This window comes from Antedon mediterranea, chromosome 2 (genome assembly GCF_964355755.1).
Source record: "Antedon mediterranea chromosome 2, ecAntMedi1.1, whole genome shotgun sequence".
Taxonomy (NCBI): Eukaryota; Metazoa; Echinodermata; class Crinoidea; order Comatulida; family Antedonidae; genus Antedon; species Antedon mediterranea.
The window spans coordinates 7,692,135-7,716,358 of NC_092671.1; the positions used below are offsets into that span (position 1 = coordinate 7,692,135).

The 24,224-nt window shown below is 34.2% G+C and overlaps 2 protein-coding genes across 3 annotated transcripts in view; both read right to left on the reverse strand.

Annotated features, from left to right (window-relative positions):
• Positions 1–3,709, reverse strand: part of LOC140040254 (unconventional myosin-Ib-like) — a 39,793-nt gene extending 36,084 nt beyond the window's left edge. For both annotated transcript variants that reach the window (XM_072086049.1, XM_072086048.1), the window contains exon 1: positions 3,558–3,709. The gene's annotated coding sequence lies outside the window, so the exon portion shown is untranslated. The remainder of the gene's footprint in view (positions 1–3,557) is intronic.
• A 1,747-nt stretch (positions 3,710–5,456) lies between these two features.
• LOC140040258 (thrombospondin type-1 domain-containing protein 7A-like) overlaps positions 5,457–24,224 on the reverse strand; it is a 59,217-nt gene continuing 40,449 nt past the window's right edge. The window contains 24 exon segments of the mRNA XM_072086050.1: positions 5,457–7,864; positions 8,338–8,422; positions 8,553–8,680; positions 8,954–9,080; positions 9,222–9,317; positions 9,499–9,588; positions 9,677–9,779; positions 10,112–10,261; positions 10,355–10,500; positions 10,658–10,775; positions 10,909–11,154; positions 11,496–11,649; positions 11,857–11,990; positions 12,234–12,409; positions 15,373–15,624; positions 16,088–16,279; positions 16,709–17,022; positions 17,800–18,028; positions 18,700–18,889; positions 20,145–20,226; positions 20,228–20,351; positions 20,772–20,936; positions 21,343–21,491; positions 21,794–22,048. Coding sequence (XP_071942151.1) covers positions 7,744–7,864; positions 8,338–8,422; positions 8,553–8,680; positions 8,954–9,080; positions 9,222–9,317; positions 9,499–9,588; positions 9,677–9,779; positions 10,112–10,261; positions 10,355–10,500; positions 10,658–10,775; positions 10,909–11,154; positions 11,496–11,649; positions 11,857–11,990; positions 12,234–12,409; positions 15,373–15,624; positions 16,088–16,279; positions 16,709–17,022; positions 17,800–18,028; positions 18,700–18,889; positions 20,145–20,226; positions 20,228–20,351; positions 20,772–20,936; positions 21,343–21,491; positions 21,794–22,048 — 3,826 coding nt within the window. The 3' untranslated portion in view covers positions 5,457–7,743.

The window sequence follows — 24,224 nt, forward strand, 5'->3', positions numbered from 1 at the left end:
CATGTGAATAAATTACTCCCTATTTATTGTGCAGCAGAAAATAGTCAGTTAAAAACAAAGCACAAACCTAGCAGAAATGCGATTTTTGCTATCAATTTTCATCAAATAAAAGTTTGAATTTTGCGTTAGGTAGCAGAAACAGGTACTGCAGTAGAAGAGAAAATATGCAGACATTTTGGTTTTTATACGTTAGTTTTTCTTTTCAATTTTAAACGCTTGTAGCAAGGTAACGCTTGTAGATTTCACAAACTAATGAGGTAAGTCAGTAAAACAAGGCAACCTGAAACTTATCAAACAAATGGCAACCTAGGTGTAGGGTGTTGTGAATGACCCTTTTGCTAATTAGCTTGTCTCTTGCTATTCAACAAGATCCTCCTTGTTGAGAACAAACAGTGCATTAAAATATTTAATTCTAAAGCACAACAAATCATAAATCTAATTGAAAAAGAAGAATGCATGTCATTTTTGTTGATATTTGTTTCTTTACAAAGTATAGGATTTTGCTACAGAATAATACAAGGCCATAGCGCGAGGTTAAAAACAGATGAGGCAAAGATGCTTTAAAAATAATTATTAATATAAAATATGACGATCTGTGTTGGGGAATTGGGGGAGGGGGAAAGCCATGAAAATTAAAAGTTTCAGACGATGCGAGTTACCTTGTCTGCCTCATGCTGGATACGGTCCTGCAATATCCTTATAATAGAGAAATAGCAGGTTCAAATCAGTCATCATTTGTAGATGGGGAAATAAGCTAACTTTTGTAATAACACAAAACTAATACATTTATTGTAGTTTGGCCAAATCAGTTGGTAGATCCAGGATTTTGAAATAGGGGTGTGATAGGCTTAAATAATTGTCAAATGAAGTGCTAAACTCAATCTATTTTTTTATCAACTCTCTCAAAGCAGAGATCGGAGAACCAATGCACTTTTGTGTTTCTGGTCATGTTTCTCATCCAGTAATCTTTTCTCAAATATTCATTACATAATATTGGAAACTACAAATTAATGCACTAAATACCTAACTGTCTATCTTGTCAATATTAGTTGAAATACTGTACATTTTGTATGGTTCTGTTTTTTCAAACATGCGTTAATAAAAAGCTGGATGGATGGAGGTTTTGAAGTGTGATTCAGCCTTGCTTTAGGAATACCACACAATACCTTTGCTAAGGTTCACCTATTGTTCAATTCACACGTACATGACAAAAGACTCAATTGGGTAATCATGGATTATGCAAATTACATGCCTTCTACGGATATCATATTTTAAAATTAATTTTTAAAGCATTTTTACAGTATAGTATTTAGTAAACATATTCAATAACATGGAGGAATTCCCTCCATTAGGCTATAATACATATACAGTATAGTATGTATGTATAGTATGGATATAACATTATGTGTAGTGCTATTATAATGTATTGTAAGTAACCAGAGCCATATTTAAAAATCTAGACAATAAACATATGGGAAACATCAAATTTGGCGAACATTCTATCAAATTGAAAAAGTTGCTTTTGTTTATAAATATTAAATATAAAGCTTTCTATCAATCTTTTTCTAATAACACAATTTCATAGCATATGTTCTAGTGGGTGTGTAACGCAGAATAACTCTACCTTTGTACCAAGAGTCGTTAAATATTAAATTAAGATACAGAGTTCAAGATATTGAGCTGATTATCTCTGTTTACATAGTACCACTGATTGTAAACCTGGGTTAATATTCTATAAGGCATTTAACATACTTAAAATTAATTATTTTGCCAGATTTTTTACCAAATTCCTATGTACGTTATACATTTGGTCTGTTAATTTTTTAAAAGCTCAATGTTGTTTAAATAATTAGAGACTATATTTCAAAATGAAATTTTGTTATTATAAAACTGTGGGTAACAATATTCTATAAGGCATTTAACATTTCAAAATTGCTTATTTTGCACGATTTTTGTGTTGCACTGTATAACAATACCAAGGTCATGTATAAGACTCATTTATAAGCAGACTTCTAATCAATATTATTGCAATGAAACACATCATACAGTAAGTAAATATTTAACACAATTTAACGATACTTTTAAACATGAATCATTCATTAACTAATGTTCCAGTACAATACATTGCAGGCCTGCATTATACTAACTTGGAATGTCTGGGCACTCATTTATCTGTGCAGAGAAAATATTTGTTCAATGAATAATAATCAAACATAATTTTAAAAAATGATCAAATGCGCGTACAGATATCTTGAAATTTGCTATATAAATGAGTTTTTAATTAATTTTGAAATGAATCAAAAGATGGCAGTTGATTTTAAAGAGAGTATGCAGCAAAGAAAAATGTATGCACCGTAAGTCTTAGCAAGTAAACTTGGGACAGCAATGATGATCAGAGGAGTGAAGGGCGACGAGATGGAACAAGTTGGGAAAAATAAAGTTATAAGCTTGAAGATACAGGTTTTTTAATGGGAGGCCAATGAATGCCAATGGTAACCGGAGTGATGAATTACTGTCCCTGATGTGTTATTTTATTTTCTGTAAATGTCCTTAAAATATAGGGACAACAAAGTTATCAGTATAAACTGCGATTGTTTTGTTACAAAAATTAAAAGTTAATTAAAAAAACATCTGAATTCAATTTATTTATCTGAAATATTGATAGAAAATTAGGATTGTCAGTTAAACTCATTAACATTAATATTCAAAATGTGTAGGCCTATGTAATTTATAATCCTGACTGTATTTCAGTAATTCAATTGTAATTACCTCCCACATGAGAATAATAAAAATTGTTTTAATTTTATAATTAAATTATTTATCAGATTTCTACGTGCTATGAAAGCTGACCTACTGTAAGGTCCAATGCAGGACATGGTATGGAAGCATATTATGGTCCCACTGGAGTGAATTATAATTTAAGAGCTGTTATCTGGCTTAATATTTAGTAAACAGATATTATAAACACAACAGGCAAAGAACATTAATTCTAAACCGCCCGGTGATATACTGAAATTTAATTAATTAATTTGAAACGATAAAGATGAGGAAATCTGTGAGATTGAGAAAAAGTATAAATTATATCAAAATAGAGAAATAAAAATAGTGTAGTGAAAATAAAATTCTTCCATATGGTAGGCTTAGCTTAGTTAGCATATCTTATTATGAAGACCACTTGTTGAGTATCGTGCTAAAACTGTATGTACTACTGGATTCAAATAAAAAGGGCTGTTACCATTTTGGTCCTTACAAATAAAATGTGTGTGATGGATAAAATAGCATTGTAAAATAAAACATAATAATATAGTAGTTAACAAAAGAACTAACACTTAACATATATCATCATACACTTAGTATCAGAAGAGAAGTTCCCAGTTTCATTTTCCCTAGCCTACGGGTTTCCGTTACTTACGCGCACCGGAAACAACAACCATCACCTTTTGACAGCCACCCGGTATACCAAAACATGGCAAGTGTGGTGCTAAGCACAGGTGAAACTGGGGGTAAGAACATATAGGCCTACACACTGCAAAACATGTACATAATATCAAGCTTACCTGATTTTTCTACACGGTTTACCGTCTCTTAGTTACTATATACATTCACATTGACCGAAAGTCGCTTGGGAATGACGAGAGATAGCAATATATATTCGTTATGAGATTATCTCCTTCTCTACGAACTACCTATCGCGGTAGAGCTCGCGTCTTCTTCGTCTATGAATGGGCGGACCGACTACCACGGAAGTATATGATGTCAAAGGTTGTGTGATCATACAGGTGTACAAAGGCGGTATTGAAGCGCCTACTGAAATAAATTCGTTTTCACTTGCATTTCCTTCAAATAATAAAGACGCATTCTTAATTAACAATAATATATCTAAGGACGTTTTATTTAAACATTCGATATCTTCATGGACCATTGTTGTAATGTATTGAAGATGAGGAGACCTTTCCGTTTTTGTTAGTGAGGATAAGTCAGAGTAGGCTAGATAAGAGAGGCATTTGGCCATACAACATCGTACTTAAAATACATTTGTCATTGGCAAAGCGTTACTTACTAATAAATCATAAATTAGGCAAAATAACTATATATATTTTTTTGTAGATTAGTAATTTGGCCATACAAAATTTGAAAATGTAATTTTTAATATAATTATTTTTTGATATTAGGCCTTTTTTAAAGCGACTGGGAGGAGCGCGAAGTCAACAAGTCAAGTTAATTAATACTCCTCAATCAAGAAAGCTTTTCTGTGAATTAATATCGCATGCTTGATTATAGCAAAACAAATAATCTCACGAACAAAATCGTTAGTTAATTAAAATCATTTATTACAAAAGAAAAAAAGTAACCAAATATCGTACTAAAACATCTAAGTTTGATTCTTCACGCAATGCCTAGGAGGCGCTATACAAATTATCTAGGAATAAGATTACAGTTATCGTATACGTAATTTTAATTTTATTAATTTTTCTTTTATTATTTTTAACCTATAAACAAATTATTTGGGAAATTCGTATGCTATGCATTTCATCTGTTATTAAAAAAAAGCGTAATATTGTTTCAATAATTAGGCCAATATTTCAAAATGAAATTGTTTTATTCAATTAATCATACCTACATTTCAAAAAGAACTAAACAGTTTTTCTTGGAAACTATTTCTTAGCTTTCGGTTTTGCCCAATCGATATTCGCAATTAACTTTACAATAACATTTCCATATTCCGAAAAATGATAATTTAGAGTTCAAGACAAAATAATGCTTAACTGGGTTTAAGCCTGAACTTATATAAATATGGATTTTCCGTTTTCCATTTATGTAACCGCGGTTTCTTTATATTTTCCAGATACTGTTTTCAAAACACTCGCTTTTGAGAACCGCGAGTTGCTCTGGATTAACTCGCTCAAAAATCTGCATATTCAACAATCTGGTGAAATCGTTCAGCCATCTTTTCGTATATTTTTTTCTTTTTCTTTCGAGTTCAACCAAACTTGCTAAAGAAAAAACAAACGACAAACAAACAAAACAAAAAACAAACAAGCACAAATAATACACAATTGAAAACAAAATAATCTAAAACCGAATCAATCAAGGCAAAACGTTCTTATTCATTCAACTTAGAAATAAATCATATTCATGTTAATATTGTTATTGTTTCATAATCTTACCAACGTTACGGTTTTTGTATTTTACCTTTTTCTTCTAAGCTTGTTTTATGTTATCATTATATCAAACTTTTAGTGGACCATCTAATTAAAGCTTGGTTTTGAATGACACGCGGCGCGAGGGACCAGATTGTCGTTTTTCGTTGGTCAGTTGCGTTGCGTTTACAGTACGTCCTTGCGTTGCGTCTGAAGTAAAACCAAAATGAAAGGAGAGGAAAAAAAACTTTCGCTTTCTTAAATTTTGCCCGAAAGAAATTTGAAAGAAAGATAAACAAATGTGTTTTTAATTGTTTGACTGATTTATCCTGGTCAATGTCACGAGAAGATATAAATAAACAAAAATTATATTTATAATGTTTAATAAGTATTTATATCAATAGAACAATTATTTTATAAAATGTTTTTATTAATTCAACGAATCTGTTTAGACACCATAACAATGACAAAGAAAATATTTGTGTAACCCACAGTACGATGTATACGCAAAACTCTCCAATTCGTTTTAAAATAAATTAAAACAAAGTATATTTACATTTAATCACATTAACAACACAGCACTTCAAGCTTCACTGTTACCCTACACCTTATGCAAATTTTTATTTGCATAAATTTAAATTGCACGCTTCACTGAGTTTCATAGCTATTTACAGTTTAATAACATCTAATTATTAATACAATATTAATATTTACTAATGCATTTGTTAATGCATGTCAATTAATTAATATAAATAATAAACATTTATTTTATGTATTAAGTAAAATCGATAATTATTAATTGTTAATTCTTGGTTTAAAAATGTAATAAAAGGTATACTTAAATTTAAAACTCAAAATTATATTAATTAAACTGTAATATATTCAAACAATAATAATAATTAGAAAACATTTATTTACAAAACAGCACTCATTTTAAATGGGAGATAAAAAAACTAAATAATAAAGAACATTTGATTTACATTCATAAGGGATAATAAAAAACATATTTACATAATTATAATTTGTATTAGTTTAGGTACATTTTTGGTTAGCAGTCTATCTATATGATATAAAGGCTTTAATTGTAATACTACCATGGCCTTAGAAGATAGTGTTTTTGATGTGCGAGAGTTTTCTTCATCCAATAAGGCCTTATTTCAAATTATACTTGAATCTAATTTCCACCATGGTATTGTGGGTTTGCACCGTGTCTATCCACTCCCCTGGACATTAATATCTTGACAAGTGTACTTTTGTTGCATGAATTTTTACAGCTAAATACAGTAACTAAATATTTCTTTGTTTACTATACTGTACATATTTTACAGAAAATAAATTAATATGACAATATGAACAATTTATTCATTTCTTTATATCTATTTTATATTTATACACAAGCTGTAACATTATTTGTGATTGATCTGTCCGAAAGAAAGTGTGTTTTGGTCAAATTAAATATTGGTCCTAATAAATAAAAATACAATTTTACAAATAATGTATGAACTAATATTATTTATAAAATACACACAATTTTCTTTAAAATTGCCGAAAGGCAAATATGTTTGATTTGAATCAAACAAATAATTAATATGTATTAATTGCTGAGCGATTCAATAGTTTAAGTGTCCATTCTGATACACTCTATAGTTCTATAAATGCATAGGTCACAAAATACCAAACCCACTATAGCAAACATGTATGTTGAAAGTCACAGTGGAAAAGTTCAACAATGTATATTGGTCGATTTATGACATGTCTGCTTGATATGTCACCTTCTATCTATAAAAATGATTTTCAAGTGTCCCTAAGGAAGGGTTCTTCTGTGTACATCTTTGTCCATGTCCTTAGTTGCAGCAGCAGAGTAAATGTTGAATGTAGAATTCCAATAGGATGCAATACGAAAGCTTAGGTACAGTGCTTTCACCACTGACTTGCCGACTAAATTTAGATTCACTACGTCTATGATGGTCAGCGTGTCTTGGTGTATACCATCGACTGTATTAAGAAATTATTTTCTTCACTGTTGCTTAGTTGGTCCTTTAGTGTCTATCTATCATTTAGTGTCTTTAGTATCTAACAGATCTTGACAAATCATCATTTTCAAAAGCACAGTCAGCTTTTAGCCTGGTTTTCAAATCTAATTGTCTGTTCTTCTAAAAGCCTGTCTTGGCATATTATACAGTAGCAAGTGTGAATGATTCTCTTCTTTGTCACCTAATAGGCCAGCTAGCGTCTATCATAAACATATCTTTCAAAGATTTTATTATAAGCTGCGACATATTAAACATTTAAAATTGTAGTCTGGTTTGCAGATGTAATTGTTGTCCTTGCAAATATAACATTTTCTAGCTTTTCTAAAGTGTAACTCTTGTAGTCAGTATTAGACCTCTCAATTACTACAAAACTTGCATAATGTCTTGAGATCAGCACCGTCTTTGTATGACCTCAAGTAGTGTTAATAAACTCATATAACTATAACTATAATAAATGTTAAAAATACAACTATATACGGCAAAACAAAAGACTTGGAGGTCTGAAATATTATCCTCTACCATCACACTTCTTTCAAAAACTATTAAACTGCTCAGCAATCAACCGTATATCAGACATGAACACCATCCATATACTTCCTTTTGGCTGTGTCATCCCAGTAAATAGAGTGATCTAACTCTAAATGTTTCTGTTGTAGAGTTGGTTGCTTGTTTTTCTTTTGTTTTCCACAACTAAAAAAGAAAAAAAAGATTATTCCTTGTTCATTATTTGTGTAAACATGATTATTAAGACCAGATCAGCACACATCAAGGAGATGATCCCCTACACGTTTGAAAATACATTGGAACCCTTAATAGGGAAGATTGAACTCCTGAATAGGAGTTGGCCTATTGTTAAAAAATATATCACCTTTTTTTGTTTTACAGAAAATTGTCTCACTATTTTAAAGCTCTGTCTACACTATCGAACTAGTTTCGTCATTGTGTCCATATATGAGCACATCACCTGTTTTTGTCACATAAAGTTTGATAGTATAGATAGAGCTTTATTCCAAAGGAGTGGTGGTACTGTAGTTTCCTTTTTTTTTACAAGGAACCAAAGACTAATTAGAGGAACTAGGTGATGTGGGTATGACAAACAGAACTGACAGGTCTTGAATAGGTTGTCCCTTCAATACCATTGTGCTAACAAACATTGTACTCACCAAGTGCAATATATTAGAATTAGCATAATAATGATTATTAGAAGAGCACCTCCAGCAGTAGGGTACATCCAAACTGGAATAGAATCTAAAAAAAAAATTGAATTTGTAATGTTCTTTGTACTATACTACAAACAGATATCAGACTTGATCTCCCATGGTGTGATCAAATATGTAGTTTGTACATAAAAATAAAGTTGATAGAATATGTTACAAACCAAAAATGCCTTTCTGATCGTCTGGTTCTGTTTGGTTTTTGACATTCTCGGCTACTTTTCCAGAGCCTGGTTTCTCGGTTATCAATTCATCAGGACTTGCACATCGCAATATGTCCCCAGATGTAGTACTGTACAAAAAAATACAAAACTTACAAGAAAATGTAACAAAAGATTTTAAGGAAGATAACATCAGTACCTGTAGTCTATTAAAACATCCGTGGTGATAGGAAAATAGAGTATTTCAACCTTTTTCAAATGATTATTATACATTCTCAGCATAAAACATGATTAATAAAGAAATACACAACAGTATATTGTATACATTTTACCTGCAAGAACTTTTATTATTTGTATTCATATTAAAATTACATTTTAAATCAAATAGACAATAATTATATTACCTGTAGGAGGGCTTTAGTCCTGTTTTACACTGACATTTGCCATTTTGTGCACAGTATGAGTTCTGCACAGTACAGGGCGGTCCACATTGTCTCATCTCTTCAGGTTTTTTATTTTCTAAACAACCACCTTAAAAAAATAATTAATTAATAATTAGTATTAATCAACTATTAATCATTTTTCTAGTTGAATAAATATTTTATTTTTTTTAAAAAACAGAATACTAAGAATGCTTTTTTTGACTATCAATATTTAATATATTCAAATTACCTGTGACATTAACCCCATCTGACCTTTGACACCAAACTTGTCTGTCTCCTTCATACCATGTACCAGTTTGCCACGTAAATGTATAGCATGTATCACCTGCAATGACAGAACAAAATTAATCAATGCTCTTATTTTCACTCTAAATTCATTAATATCGCTACCATCTCTTGGCTTTTAGAGATAAAATATTGATCACGAAATTTAAAATAGTGGGACACAGCTGAGCCATTGACTGCTTTTTATTCTTGAAAAGTAAGTGTAAAGTTTGCAATATTACCTTGACATGGTCTTGCATCTACTTCATCTGCTTGGCAATTTTTCATCACTGAGATCGAGGCTCGTGACCGTGATTGAATACCAGCTGAACCTAGAAAATAATTAAATAATTTGAAATGTAAATCTATCATACATATAACAAAGCATTATTATATTTTGATTCATTCTCTATTATTTACCTGATGGTTTGCCATTGATACACATGATGAAACATGGACTCCACTTGCTCCATTCTGTCAACTGACACTCGCCAGGGCATGGTACAGTGCATGCCTGCTCTCTCTAAATAAAACACAATATATATTTATAATTGTTTATAAACTGAACATAAAAACAGTGTACAAATAATACATATGTTAATACCTGTAAAGATAGGCTCAAAATGTTAATCTATAAAGTTATAAATTATTTAATTGTCAAAGATATGGCAGTGCCCAATTGACATATTAAATAGCAATGCTTTTTTAACTCCCCGTCGTAAACAAATATGATCAAAGCATTTGGACTAAAATGTTCAAATTATCTGGATCTGTTGACTTATTCAACAGAAGCTATTAGAAAAACTACATAGTATGTTGCAGTAAAGTAAGTAGAGTGCAGTAAGTAAAATTTACCTGAAACGTTTCAAAACCTATTGCTGTAATATTAATATTATTCTTGAAATATCGCTCTGTAACACACTTATTGTCTTTCACCACAGCCCCATTATGCTCCTGGGTACATCTTACTTGCCTCTTTCTTGAACCTTGACCACAATAGCCATTCTGATAGAAAATACAATCAGTATATTAAATTCATCACATTCAGCATGTTTCTACTTTTCTGGATCATAAAATGACTTAGTGAAATCAGTATACCTCTGCCTGGCAATAGCCCCATTCATCCACTACAAGCTTATAGCAAGGCTTAACAGGACATGGTTTTTGCTGGAAGCGTTGTGTAGGACAAGCCTGTCCTATTTCATTTGGTTCCTGCAGCTTCTGCCTGCTTCGGCTCATTATGCCTGTAATAGAGAGAAAAAATGCAGAGTTGTTTTAAAACAAGTGGATATGTATATACCGATTTCATGATATACAGAACATACCATACCATAATCTAGTAATGGTGAGATTAAAACATATTTCACTCAAAGGTGGCCTTAAAATGGCCTATTGGCATACCTTGTAATCCACATGTCTGGGAGCAGGATGTCCACTCGGACCACTCTGACAGAATGCAGTCAACTGGACACGTAACAGTACAGTTTTTGACTAAGTCAGTTGGTTGTTGTAAGTTGTACTGTACAAAAACAAAGTAGAATATTATTAATTTGGAAAAGAATGTGTGATAAGTGTAGAAATCAATGTATTAAAAAAAACACAAACAAATTTTGGTGTAAAATATTTAAAAGTGAAAACACAGTGATCTTTACCTTTTGACAAACTGACCATGGTACCGACACACCCAAATTGCTAATGCAGTCTAAGCTGCGGGATTGCTTTCCCTGCCCACAGATTGATTTTGGATGCAGTTCACAGGCCCCAAAATCTGATTGTATCCAGTTGTATCGTTCGCATTCACAAGCTGCAGTTTCCATTGAGTCTGATGGCGTTCTACCGGTTGAAGGGTAGCGCAACACTGCACGTTCACGTGTCCTTAAATTACCAGGCTTACATTCCTGAAGAATACAATACATACAAGTGAAATCACACAATACTAAGTTTAAAGAAAAATACCCAGCCTAATGCGCTAAAGGGTGTAAGTAAATGTGCCAATACTCTGGTAATACAATAGACCCATCACAGCCATGCAATTAAAAAAGCATAGTGAAATACAGAGATGGCCTATTGTCACTCACTGATTAATCCATCATGTGGTATAAAAGCCTAAACCAACCTTTTGAGAACCTAATATCTATTTAAGAGTAGTACAAGTAAGATTTGCAGAACTACACGGTAAACTGGACACGTGCAAATCTTTCAAAAATACTATAGACAAGTCTATAATGTATTTACATACCATTGGGCATTCTGTCCACTCAGACCATTCTCCTACAATTAGCTCATCAGAGCATGCTATACGACATTGTCTATAGGAACTTGGTGGTACTCCGCTACACAAATTGTCATACGTGGGTATTGTATCAGCAATAGGAGTAGCTTTTGAGTAACACCTGTAAGTATAATACTTGGTGAATAAATGCCATTTTCACTATACACCGTCATCAGCAAGCAATAATAGGTACTTTTTACACGAGTATAGCATGGTTTTAGCAGTTTTGGGCGCCAATTAGTTTACAGAACAGCGGTTTCTAATTAAAGTGCATGTAGCCTCAAATTGAGAGGTTAAGTACCATTTAAAACAAGTAACTTTATCATACCTAACATTTCTATACTGCGTTCCTGAACCACAGTTACCATTGCCCTCAAATGTTTGTAAAGAACAATCGGCCCACGGACCAGCTTTCCAGAAGAATTGATCTGGAGATGTGTAACATGAAACTTCTTCTATAATCTAGAAAATAACAAAAGATAATCAAACATATAATTAAATACAAATCATAAACAATAACTACAATTAAATACTTTGATTTAAGTGGTTTTTACATGACCAATAGCATTATAGGGTATTAAATTATATATCAGAAAACCAGGTTAATTATTACAAAGGCTTTGATTAGCTTTATACACTTTATCACCATTACCAATTATGTATAATTTAGTTATAAAAATGTATCTATTCTATCTATGTTATAACCTGATTTTCATTATGTGGAGGGCATGGCCGTCCTCCATTCTTGTCTGGCTTGACCACATGACGAGTTCTAGTCTTAATACCAGCCCCTACTGTTTTACTACAGGAGCTCCAAGGTGTCCACTGGCTAAGTTCACAATTCACTGGACAAGGAAGGCTACAGTTCATTGTTTCAAAATCTGGAGAAATAAGTATAAACAGTGAAACTGTTAATGAAACCATATGCTTATAATAGTATTTAACTAGCATGTTAAAGCTTGTTCCCACTAGCGAAGCAACGTAATGCAACCTAAGAAACGTAAGAAAATGCCCTTCCGAAAATTGTGTTTACCGCCGTCTGCATGAAATTAAACCTGCAACGTTTACAACACTGTTGCATCGTCGGTTCCCACTTGTGATTACACAATACAGTACTTTGATTCAATATGTCGCTGCATTGCTTTACGTCGCTAGTGGAAACCACGCTTTATGTCGCTGCATTGCTTTACGTCGCTAGTGGAAACCACGCTTTATGTCGCTGCATTGCTTTACGTCGCTAGTGGAAACCACGTTTTATGTCGCTGCATTGCTTTACGTCGCTAGTGGGAACCACACTTTATGTCGCTGCATTGCTTTACGTCGCTAGTGGAAACCACGCTTTATGTCGCTGCATTGCTTTGCGTCGCTAGTGGAAACCACGCTTTATGTCGCTGCATTGCTTTACGTCGCTAGTGGAAACCACGCTTTATGTCGCTGCATTGCTTTACGTCGCTAGTGGAAACCACGCTTTATGTCGCTGCTGCATTGCTTTGCGTCGCTAGTGGGAACCACGCTTTATGTCGCTGCATTGCTTTACGTCGCTAGTGGAAACCACGCTTTATGTCGCTGCATTGCTTTACGTCGCTAGTGGAAACCACGCTTTATGTCGCTGCATTGCTTTGCGTCGCTAGTGGAAACCACGCTTTATGTTGCTGCATTGCTTTGCGTCGCTAGTGGAAACCACGCTTTATGTCGCTGCATTGCTTTGCGTCGCTAGTGGAAACCACGCTTTATGTCGCTGCTGCATTGCTTTGCGTCGCTAGTGGAAACCACGCTTTATGTCGCTGCATTGCTTTACGTCGCTAGTGGAAACCACGCTTTATGTCGCTGCATTGCTTTACGTCGCTAGTGGAAACCACGCTTTATGTCGCTGCTGCATTGCTTTACGTCGCTAGTGGAAACCACGCTTTATGTCGCTGCATTGCTTTACGTCGCTAGTGGGAACCACGCTTTATGTCGCTGCATTGCTTTACGTCGCTAGTGGGAACCACGCTTTATGTCGCTGCATTGCTTTACGTCGCTAGTGGAAACCACGCTTTATGTCGCTGCTGCATTGCTTTACATTGCTAGTGGAAACCACGCTTTATGTCGCTGCATTGCTTTACGTCGCTAGTGGGAACCACGCTTTATGTCGCTGCATTGCTTTACGTCGCTAGTGGGAACCACGCTTTATGTCGCTGCATTGCTTTACGTCGCTAGTGGAAACCACGCTTTATGTCGCTGCTGCATTGCTTTGCGTCGCTAGTGGAAACCACGCTTTATGTCGCTGCATTGCTTTACGTCGCTAGTGGAAACCACGCTTTATGTCGCTGCTGCATTGCTTTACGTCGCTAGTGGGAACCACGCTTTATGTCGCTGCATTGCTTTACGTCGCTAGTGGAAACCACGCTTTATGTCGCTGCATTGCTTTACGTCGCTAGTGGAAACCACGCTTTATGTCGCTGCATTGCTTTACGTCGCTAGTGGAAACCACGCTTTATGTTGCTGCTGCATTGCTTTGCGGCGCTAGTGGGAACCACGCTTTATGTCGCTGCATTGCTTTACGTCGCTAGTGGAAACCACACTTTATGTCGCTGCATTGCTTTACGTCGCTAGTGGAAACCACGCTTTATGTCACTGCATTGCTTTACGTCGCTAGTGGAAACCACGCTTTATGTCGCTGCATTGCTTTACGTCGCTAGTGGGAACCACGCTTTATGTCGCTGCTGCATTGCTTTACGTCGCTAGTGGGAACCACGCTTTATGTCGCTGCATTGCTTTACGTCGCTAGTGGGAACCACGCTTTACACAAAGACATACTTATTTTCATCTCTACTACTCACCTTCTTCTAAATCACATCTTCCAATCGGAGACATTTGTCCTTGTTGATTCTGACAGACGCCGCTATGTCGCTGCTGCATTGCTTTACGTCGCTAGTGGAAACCACGCTTTATGTCGCTGCATTGCTTTACGTCGCTAGTGGGAACCACGCTTTATGTCGCTGCATTGCTTTACGTCGCTAGTGGGAACCACGCTTTATGTCGCTGCATTGCTTTACGTCGCTAGTGGAAACCACGCTTTATGTCGCTGCTGCATTGCTTTACATTGCTAGTGGAAACCACGCTTTATGTCGCTGCATTGCTTTACGTCGCTAGTGGGAACCACGCTTTATGTCGCTGCATTGCTTTACGTCGCTAGTGGGAACCACGCTTTATGTCGCTGCATTGCTTTACGTCGCTAGTGGAAACCACGCTTTATGTCGCTGCTGCATTGCTTTGCGTCGCTAGTGGAAACCACGCTTTATGTCGCTGCATTGCTTTACGTCGCTAGTGGAAACCACGCTTTATGTCGCTGCTGCATTGCTTTACGTCGCTAGTGGGAACCACGCTTTATGTCGCTGCATTGCTTTACGTCGCTAGTGGAAACCACGCTTTATGTCGCTGCATTGCTTTACGTCGCTAGTGGAAACCACGCTTTATGTCGCTGCATTGCTTTACGTCGCTAGTGGAAACCACGCTTTATGTTGCTGCTGCATTGCTTTGCGGCGCTAGTGGGAACCACGCTTTATGTCGCTGCATTGCTTTACGTCGCTAGTGGAAACCACACTTTATGTCGCTGCATTGCTTTACGTCGCTAGTGGAAACCACGCTTTATGTCACTGCATTGCTTTACGTCGCTAGTGGAAACCACGCTTTATGTCGCTGCATTGCTTTACGTCGCTAGTGGGAACCACGCTTTATGTCGCTGCTGCATTGCTTTACGTCGCTAGTGGGAACCACGCTTTATGTCGCTGCATTGCTTTACGTCGCTAGTGGGAACCACGCTTTACACAAAGACATACTTATTTTCATCTCTACTACTCACCTTCTTCTAAATCACATCTTCCAATCGGAGACATTTGTCCTTGTTGATTCTGACAGACGCGTGCTCTGTATTTTAGTCCGATGATCATACCATCTACCTTACATGAGCCTTGGATTGTAGACTGTAAACCTAGCAGGCATTGCGACCAGTTACCAAACGATACTGATGAAAACGTATCACATTCACAAGGTCGCATGTCTCTTGTCGGAAACAATGACCTGTCCTTGCAACGTACATTCACTTTCTTGTTTCCTAGATAAAAACGAAAACAAATAAATACAATATATATAAAAAGCTACACTTTGAAACTAGTTTGACAAAAATAACGTGATGTGCCCAAATATGGTAGTGATATGATGTCGTGTCCATATATTGGCACATTACATTTTTTTGTAAAATTGCAGACAGACCTTAACACACAATTTATTTCATTTAAAATCTAAAATTCTATATTCATCTTCATTTTTTCCTGCTAAAGTGGTAAAATCCAGAAATAAGTATATAGTTACAATTCTAATTGAATATTCAGAAACAGAAACGTAATACGTATTTGGTTTGACCATGTTGTATATATCAAAACACCACAAACATTTTGCACATCTGAACAAGGGTTCATCTGAATGTTATAACCTTTCAGTTATGGCAGTGTTCCAATGAAATACAAACAAACTTGTTAAGAAGATTAGAAAGAAAGGAAAATAGAAAAGCTAAAAACCTTTGAGCTTTCTGGACCTGGTTTGGATGCCTTTGCAATCGTTGGTACAGTCACCCCATTCGGCCCAATTGGTCAATAAACACTCATTATCGCACATTTCATCACATGGCTTAGATTGAACAGGCATTTCTGATGAATACTTGAGACAAAAATTAATATCTGTTGCTTCTTGGCCCTTTAAGCATACAACATCTAGGAAATTCAAAGAAACAAAGAACATTGGTTTTTAGAGGATTTATGATGCATTTAGGTAACACTCAAATATTAGTTAGAGTTGTCCATTGGCATGTCTTTAGACAGCACAGCACATTTACTCCTAAATAATTTTCTCGTTGAGTTTGATATATATGACACCCATTGAGGATGTCTGTAAACAAAATTATCTTTCACCCTCTAAGATCTGCTGACAGTATCATAGTATCCAATAAAGTCTTTCATTCGCTTTTTTCTCTAAAAACATACCTTTTTCTGATTCTTTCTTTTCATTCTCTTTCAAATAGTTTTACTGTCATTTCTTTACTCTCTTTTTGAGTGTATTTTACATTTAGTAGTTAGTAACTGTTAGATTGTTAATAACATATTTTGCTGTCTTTCTCTGAATTAAATGAAACAGTGAACTACCTCTTGTTTGTAGTCCAGGACCACATGTTTTTCTTGATGGTAGCTTACAATCTCCATCCCAGACACCATATGTCCATTTATATTCATTGCAGTGCTCTGGTACTTCACACAGGCGCCGATCATACAGGTTATTTGGACAGGTCTTGCCATTGTTCTTAGATTCTTGTAAAATATAACGACGACGGTGTCGTGTTGGGCTGTCGTGGCATGTATCTGGGCATGCATTAAATTCACTGTAGGCTGATACATGACAGTCTTGAGTACAAGGAATAGTACATTGTTGAGTGGTATCAGGCTTTTTAAAGTCACCGCACCTGAAATTATTGATATTTATTTTCTGAATCATTGAATTTATGATTACATAATAAATCCTAGCCCTTCAATATATTTTAAGATGTTTACCAATTTCAAATTACTAATCCAAGAGATTATTATTGAAATATGTCTGTTTTAAATTTTTATGATGTGGTATACTGAATTTATATCTATATTTTACAACAATATTACGGGTATGTATCACATTATTTCGCATCATGTTTCGTGTTCGTTGAATGATGAGAATATTTCATGAGTTTAAAGATTGACTGCTATTTTTAATGAGGTGGAGCCAAGTGAAGTCAACTCATGAAATATACTCTTCATTTAATGCAAAACATGATGCGAAATATTGCATGTGATACCTGAAATAATAACCAATCAAAGAGAAAGAATACAATCAGGTGTTTATAAAAGATAATTAATAAACTCTCTCAAAAATGGGTTGGCTTGCTTAGAATGATTTTAATAGACATTAAATTAAGGATATCTTAGCAAAGGATTTTTCTGTAATGTATAATTTAAAATTTTTTCGTGAAATTTTTATTTTTGGTTCTGATCTTCTTTCAAATTGTGAAAATGCTTTATTGTTTTATTATGTACAATTTCTTGTTAATTCTGGAAGATTTGATTGATGTTTCTGTTTTTTTTAAAATGTTGTATTTGTTAATCTGAGGCGCAATGAAGCTAAGGTGGTTCCACCTTGTAAGGCGCTTCTGTGTAATATACTGAATAAAAAAAAATTAAAAAATTAAGTACTAATAAAGCACTCTTACCGATCTTCAGAAGCGGTTTTGTTTCTTTCTAGCCTGCTACACTCAACCTTCCTCCTTTGAATGCCCACTTGGCAAACTCCCTCAGCCAGTTCAACGGGTCTGCTTGCGGCATCAGCAGCCTTACATGAACCCCAGGAGTATGTGACCCACTGAAAGAAGAGACAAGGTTCAAGACCGCACGGCTTAGACTGCTGGAGTTCTCTGCGATTTGGACATTGAGAGCCATTCTCTATATATTTGATCAAAATCAATTAGTTAATGTTATTTGTCAAAAGAAAAAATCATACAGCAATAAGATAATTTTGTATTTATATCTTAATTTTACTACTTACTTTATACAAACTGACCTACAATCTTCAAAAGATAAAGACTTGACACTATTATTCTAACAATCTACTGTACCTACAGCCACCGTCGCAGGTCCTGGGGAGGACGGGGCGACATATCCACACCCCCCACATATTTTTAGTGAGGGATTGTCTAGAATATACCAGTGGCGCATCAGGACCTGTGCCTAAAAAGTGCCTAACCCAAAATAATTGTATTCTTCTGGGCGGAATTTTTATGTGCTCAGAAATCAATTGAAACGACCTATAAATTACTCAAAGAGCCGAGCCTCAGGGGGCTACGTCCCATGGAACCTGACTGGGGGCCCTAAGCAGCTCCCTGGCCCCAAGCCTAAGGTTGCTCGCTTCGCTTGCTCACTATTAAAAACGGACCTTTGCCGTTGCCTACAGCCCAATACTACCAATCCATTACATATGGATAGCATCTACCTACAGCCCAATACTACCAATCCATTAAATACGGGTGGCATCTACCTACAGCCCAATAATACGCCAATTGGCGTACAATACATACAACTACTATATAAACACCATATAAAAAGTAAAAACTCACCTGACGGAGCAGCAACAATGGACCGATTACGAAACATTGAGCCTGTACGGTTATTCTTGCCGATACATGTTTTGGAGCATTCTGACCAATTTGACCACTCTCCGAGGACACAGTCTCCAGGGCAGGGGAGCCAACATCCTAATGATGTCTGTGGTTTGTAAGAACCACAAGCACTATCACTTACTGTGTTCTAGAAGAAAAATTTTATTTATTATTATATACAAAGAATATTTTTATCAAAAAATGAACAATCCATGATTTGCCCTGTAACACTAATGGTTTCACTAAAGCTCTGTTTACATTGGGAAGTAAATAACTATTTGCGGCAATGACAAATAATGTACATTATTACAAACTATATTCAATGAAAGTTTAACAATTGCAGATTGCTAATTCTTATACACTATAGACATGCTATATAGTCTTTTTGGCTGTGTTTCCACATCCATACCAAATATTATCGCATTTATATAATATTTATCTGATTGGAATGAGGTAATTATCTCGAGTGGAATCGGTTAAGGCTTCTTTCCACAAAAACTTTATCAGGTCATTTTTGACTGCACAAACACGGCTATGATAAACTATAAGCGAAAACAATTACAAATGCATTACGAATATTGTCAAAGTGTAACAAAAGTGCATACTAATAAAATAACCCTCATAAAGAATTTACATTCAAATGAGCTTATATAAAACAAAAATTGATTTTCAATAAAGATAATTTAAGAGTATATAAATTTTGTGATGAAATAAATTATAACACTCATAAATATAACAACATAATCAATTAATCTTTCAATCGTGACTTGAAATTAAATGAAAAAATTGCATTTTTGTTATCTACCTATCAAAATATGCTATTAACAGTATGTATAATAAAAAATATCTTGCTGTACCATAATCATCGATATTTGTTTTCAATATTTGAAAAAATATAATTTAGGCTACCGTAATAATTACAAAATTTATTTAGTATCATTACAATTTGAGCAAAGGCAGTCTTAAAAAATTCATTATAAAATTATTTCCAATATTGATTTGTTTTCAGTATTATAAAATGATACGTTCATTTTATAATTGCTATATACACATTTTCCTGCTTTTTTTATAACTCTTATGTTGCAAAATTGTTCTCAATATTGATTTTGTTTCAGTATTAAAATAGTAATTTTCTTTTGTAATTTTTCTTACAGTACTGTACAGCATCACACAAATTTAAATTACACATTAGTTGTTTTATGTAAAGCTCTGTCTACACTATCAAACTAGTTTGACAAAAAAAGTGTGATGTGCCCAAATATGGTAGTGATACGCTTAAATATTGTAGTGATATGACATCATTATGTCCACATATGGGCACATCACAATTTTTTTGTCACATAAAGTTTGATAGTGTAGACAGGGCTTAAGATATTTTTTCCCAATAATTTCAAAAGTTTTACCCCATCATTATCGATGCAAAGAACTGTTCTTGTTTTGTTGCCCACACCACACAGTTTAGTCGTGTTTGATGGAATACAATCCCGTTTTGCCAACATCCCATTGGAAGCATCTTCCGTTATCACAATCCATGGCCTCCGTCAAATCTGGGCATTTTGCTCCATCTGATGACGGCTCAACAAGAATAACACGTTTTCGTTCACGAATTCCTATATAAAATACAGTAAATTTAAATAACATTGGAAATGGGTAGGACTATATAATCGTCAATATGTGGATTTAGTATTCAAAATAAGGTCTAGCCTATTGACAGCAAACATTAATTTTCCTCCAGTAGGCATATGATTTTATGTCCTAGATCATTATCACAAAAATTACTTATTTATAGAACTTGTAATGTCACGTCAAGATATTATACTTTATTATATGGATTGTGATGCGTATCATACTACAATATAGTAACATTGAGAATTGTTGTGTTGAGTAGAATTATTATGGTATATAACATTGTAATATCTTGTCCATTGCACTTGTATAGTCTTTGATTACGAGGAATATATACAGTACACATAAAGAACAAGTTGTTTTTTTAATACACAGCCAAGAGGCTAGTAACAAAATGACTATACCATTGCTCGTTGCATTAGTTCCTACTGGACAGGTTGTTGGTATGCATTTACTCCAGACACTCCATGGTGATACCTCACAATTCATGGTGCAGGGCACATTGCACTCTTCTACTATGTTTGGTGAGGGGCTTCCACTACACAGAGAGTTCTCAACTGGGGCGTATGCTGAAAAAAAACGCATGATACATACTTTACTTTATTTATGTTTCTAAACTAACAAATAAATACAGTTCCTTTATAATGAAAAAAAATTGAATGATTTCGATTTATTATCAGAAAGCTTAAAACTAATGTACTAATTTAATGCCATTGTAAATACTAGTATTCACACTCTAAACTCTGTGTTGTGCAAACATTTACAATCTACTTCTAATTGTTGGATATAGTAATCCAACCTTTGTCTTTTGCGAGTATCTGAGCAGTTTCTTTGTTATGTTGTTCATTCCTCCTAAATCTAGATCAAAATACACACTGTTGTTGATTTTTTTCATTGAATGATTAGGAATGAAAGAATAAAAAAGGATAAATAATTTTCCCAATTCATAAAACATGGTTGTGTTTTTGTCCTTACTTGTGTCATTCTGTTTAACACAGAATGTATCCCGATAACGAACACCTCCGCCACAGAGGTTACCACTAACTGTCAGATACTTCAATTCATCTGCAGTCAGGAGTTGCGTTACACTGCATTGAGACCAGGCTGAAACATGCCATATAAATCTAAACAGAAAATTGCAAAATAATTTAATAACATTATGGATGTAACTGTAGTTGTGTTGGGTGAAGTCGTCCATACTTAAATGTCAGTGTTCAACTTCAGCTAACGTTTATTCTAGGGTTAATGTTACTTAAATTTAGTTTAAAACTGTTCAATTCTGGACATTGTGATGTTCTGGTGGTGTATGAGTGAGTGCAATATACAAATGTACAAACGCTCTCTCTCTTATAGTATAGCTTATATGATACTATACTTTTTGCATAAAATTATCGTTAAATACTTTATCTTGAAAATATATGCCTACCTGGTTTCTAATTTTTGTATACCTCCCCCACAAGTTTTAGTCTCTTGTAATGCGGGACAGCGATCCCCACCTCCCATAGGTATCTTGAGAACAGCTCTAGTTCTTGTTAGTGTGCTACTTTGTAAAAACTCCTGGAATGACTTAGCTGGGCACACCCTCCATTCACTAAAGTCCTGGGTTGCTTTGCAGTTTGTGGGGGGTACGCAGGGCCGGTATCTGGTTGGTACATTCATTCCTTCTTGATCAAGACATGTTCTATTTTAAGGAAAAAATGTACACATCGTTAATATAGATACTGTATTTAATAAAGAAAATATACAGTAATTATTAATCATATTACATTATATCATGGCAGACCTCTGACTACAGGATCTAGAAACTATTTGTATGTCTTTGTATAAGACACACTTAATAGTAGGCCACGGTTCACTTTGACTGGATGGGAAATTGTGTGTTTATTTGTTATTTCAATCTTCATATTGATGATGATATCAAAGTAATATCTTACTGTATGTTATCCCCATAATCAGTGCATCTATTGGGTTTTGTAAATAACTTTCTGAAATAAATATGCTACTAATAAAAGTAATGAAAATGTGAATGCCTTGGTAGTAATAGTTTACATGCCAGTGGCAATATCTTGCTTATACTGTATAGTTACAAATATGTTTTCCTTGTTCTTGTAGGTATCTTCGTCTCGAATTTCACTCTTTCTTATTAATTGATGCTTTTGACAGTGTATGAACTAGATTAATTGGTAATTTGGATGCTGTTTGCAGACAAAGCATTCAACGTATGGCACCCAATACATCACTAGACACTAATCAGTCGCCATCTAACCGACAATTTACCATTCTGTTTGTCTTAGTAACAAATTATGAGTGCATGTTATCTGGTTACAGACGATGAATTTGGTATGTTATAATGTAGAACTTCATTATGAATGTAAATAGAATAATTAATGAATTTAAATGAGCTCTGTAATATGTAATATAATGCCAAAAGGAATACAGGTAGATAAGTAATGAAGCTAAAGTGCAACATATCCACATGTCACCTGACTTGAGATTTTTTTTCTTTTCAAGAGTTGTTGTCAACAATCCAATTTGGATACCTACTTTCTTTAATGTCTGTTCATCTTTAATTATTAAGCCAATTTTTGATAAACCAGCATCAAGATATTGCTGGTTAACATTTATCTGATAATTAATTGATACCTGCTGATCTAACGATCAAGTATAGTAGCCGAAATAGAGTTGGTAATTATTAACAACATTGATGAAACAGTATTAAGGATTGCTGGTTATAAACAATTATTATCCGATAATTGATTGATACCTGATCAGGTACAGTTCCAAAGATGTTCCAAAATATAGTTGTTAATTATTGTTGATAATTATAAACATTGATGATAAAAACATTGATGAAACTGTTAATTGTTTAATTGTATTAAGGATTTCTTGTTATTAACATTTATACGATAATTGATTGATACCTGATCAGGTACAGCAGCTGATGTTCCAAAATAGAGTTGTTGATTATTGTTGATAATTATTAACATTAATGATAAAAAACATTGATGAAACTGTTTGTTTCATTAAGGATTAAGAAAGATAATGTTGACCTGAAATATCATACATTACAATTTATTTGCTATTAATATTAATTCATTAATGTACCGGAATTTCTTAACATAGAATTGTGCACTGTAGCATTACTCCTACAGTAGGTGTGAAGAATGATAAATAATGATTAATTGATTTTCCCAATGGAAAGACAATGAATCCCAATGGAAAAATAACCATAAATTTGTCTTTTCTCGATAATTTATCATTGGACTACTTTTACCATCATTTCAAGCCTTCCTATCAATATTCAGCAGAACCATTGAGCCCTACTGCCTACGGGCTTAGTTAATATTGTTATATAGCCCTACTACTAAAGAGAATTGTTGATGTAGTAAAAAGGGGTATTGCTAAACTGCGCAAAAAACAAAAAAAGCTGCGCAAACCTCCTTCAAAACAATTATTATTGATTAGAACACAACTAGAACTATATAGGGAGACGATTTATGAGAAAAAAAATTTGAAATTCCTTTAAGTTTGCCTTTTTTTGGGTTAAAAACTTCAATTTTTGGGAAAATTACTGATTTCACAGCGCAAACAACAAAAAAAGCTGCGCAAACCTCCTTTAAATCTATTAATATTGATTAAAACACAACTAGACCTATATAGGGAGACAATTTATGGGGAAAAACATTTGAAATTCCTTTAAGTTTGCCCTTTTTTGGGTGAAAACCTTCAATTTTTTGGAAAATTACTGATTTCACAGCGCAAACAGCGAAAAAAGATGCGCAAACCTCCTTCAAAACAATTAATATTGATTAAAACACAACTAGACCTATATAGGGAGACAATTTATGAGGAAAAAA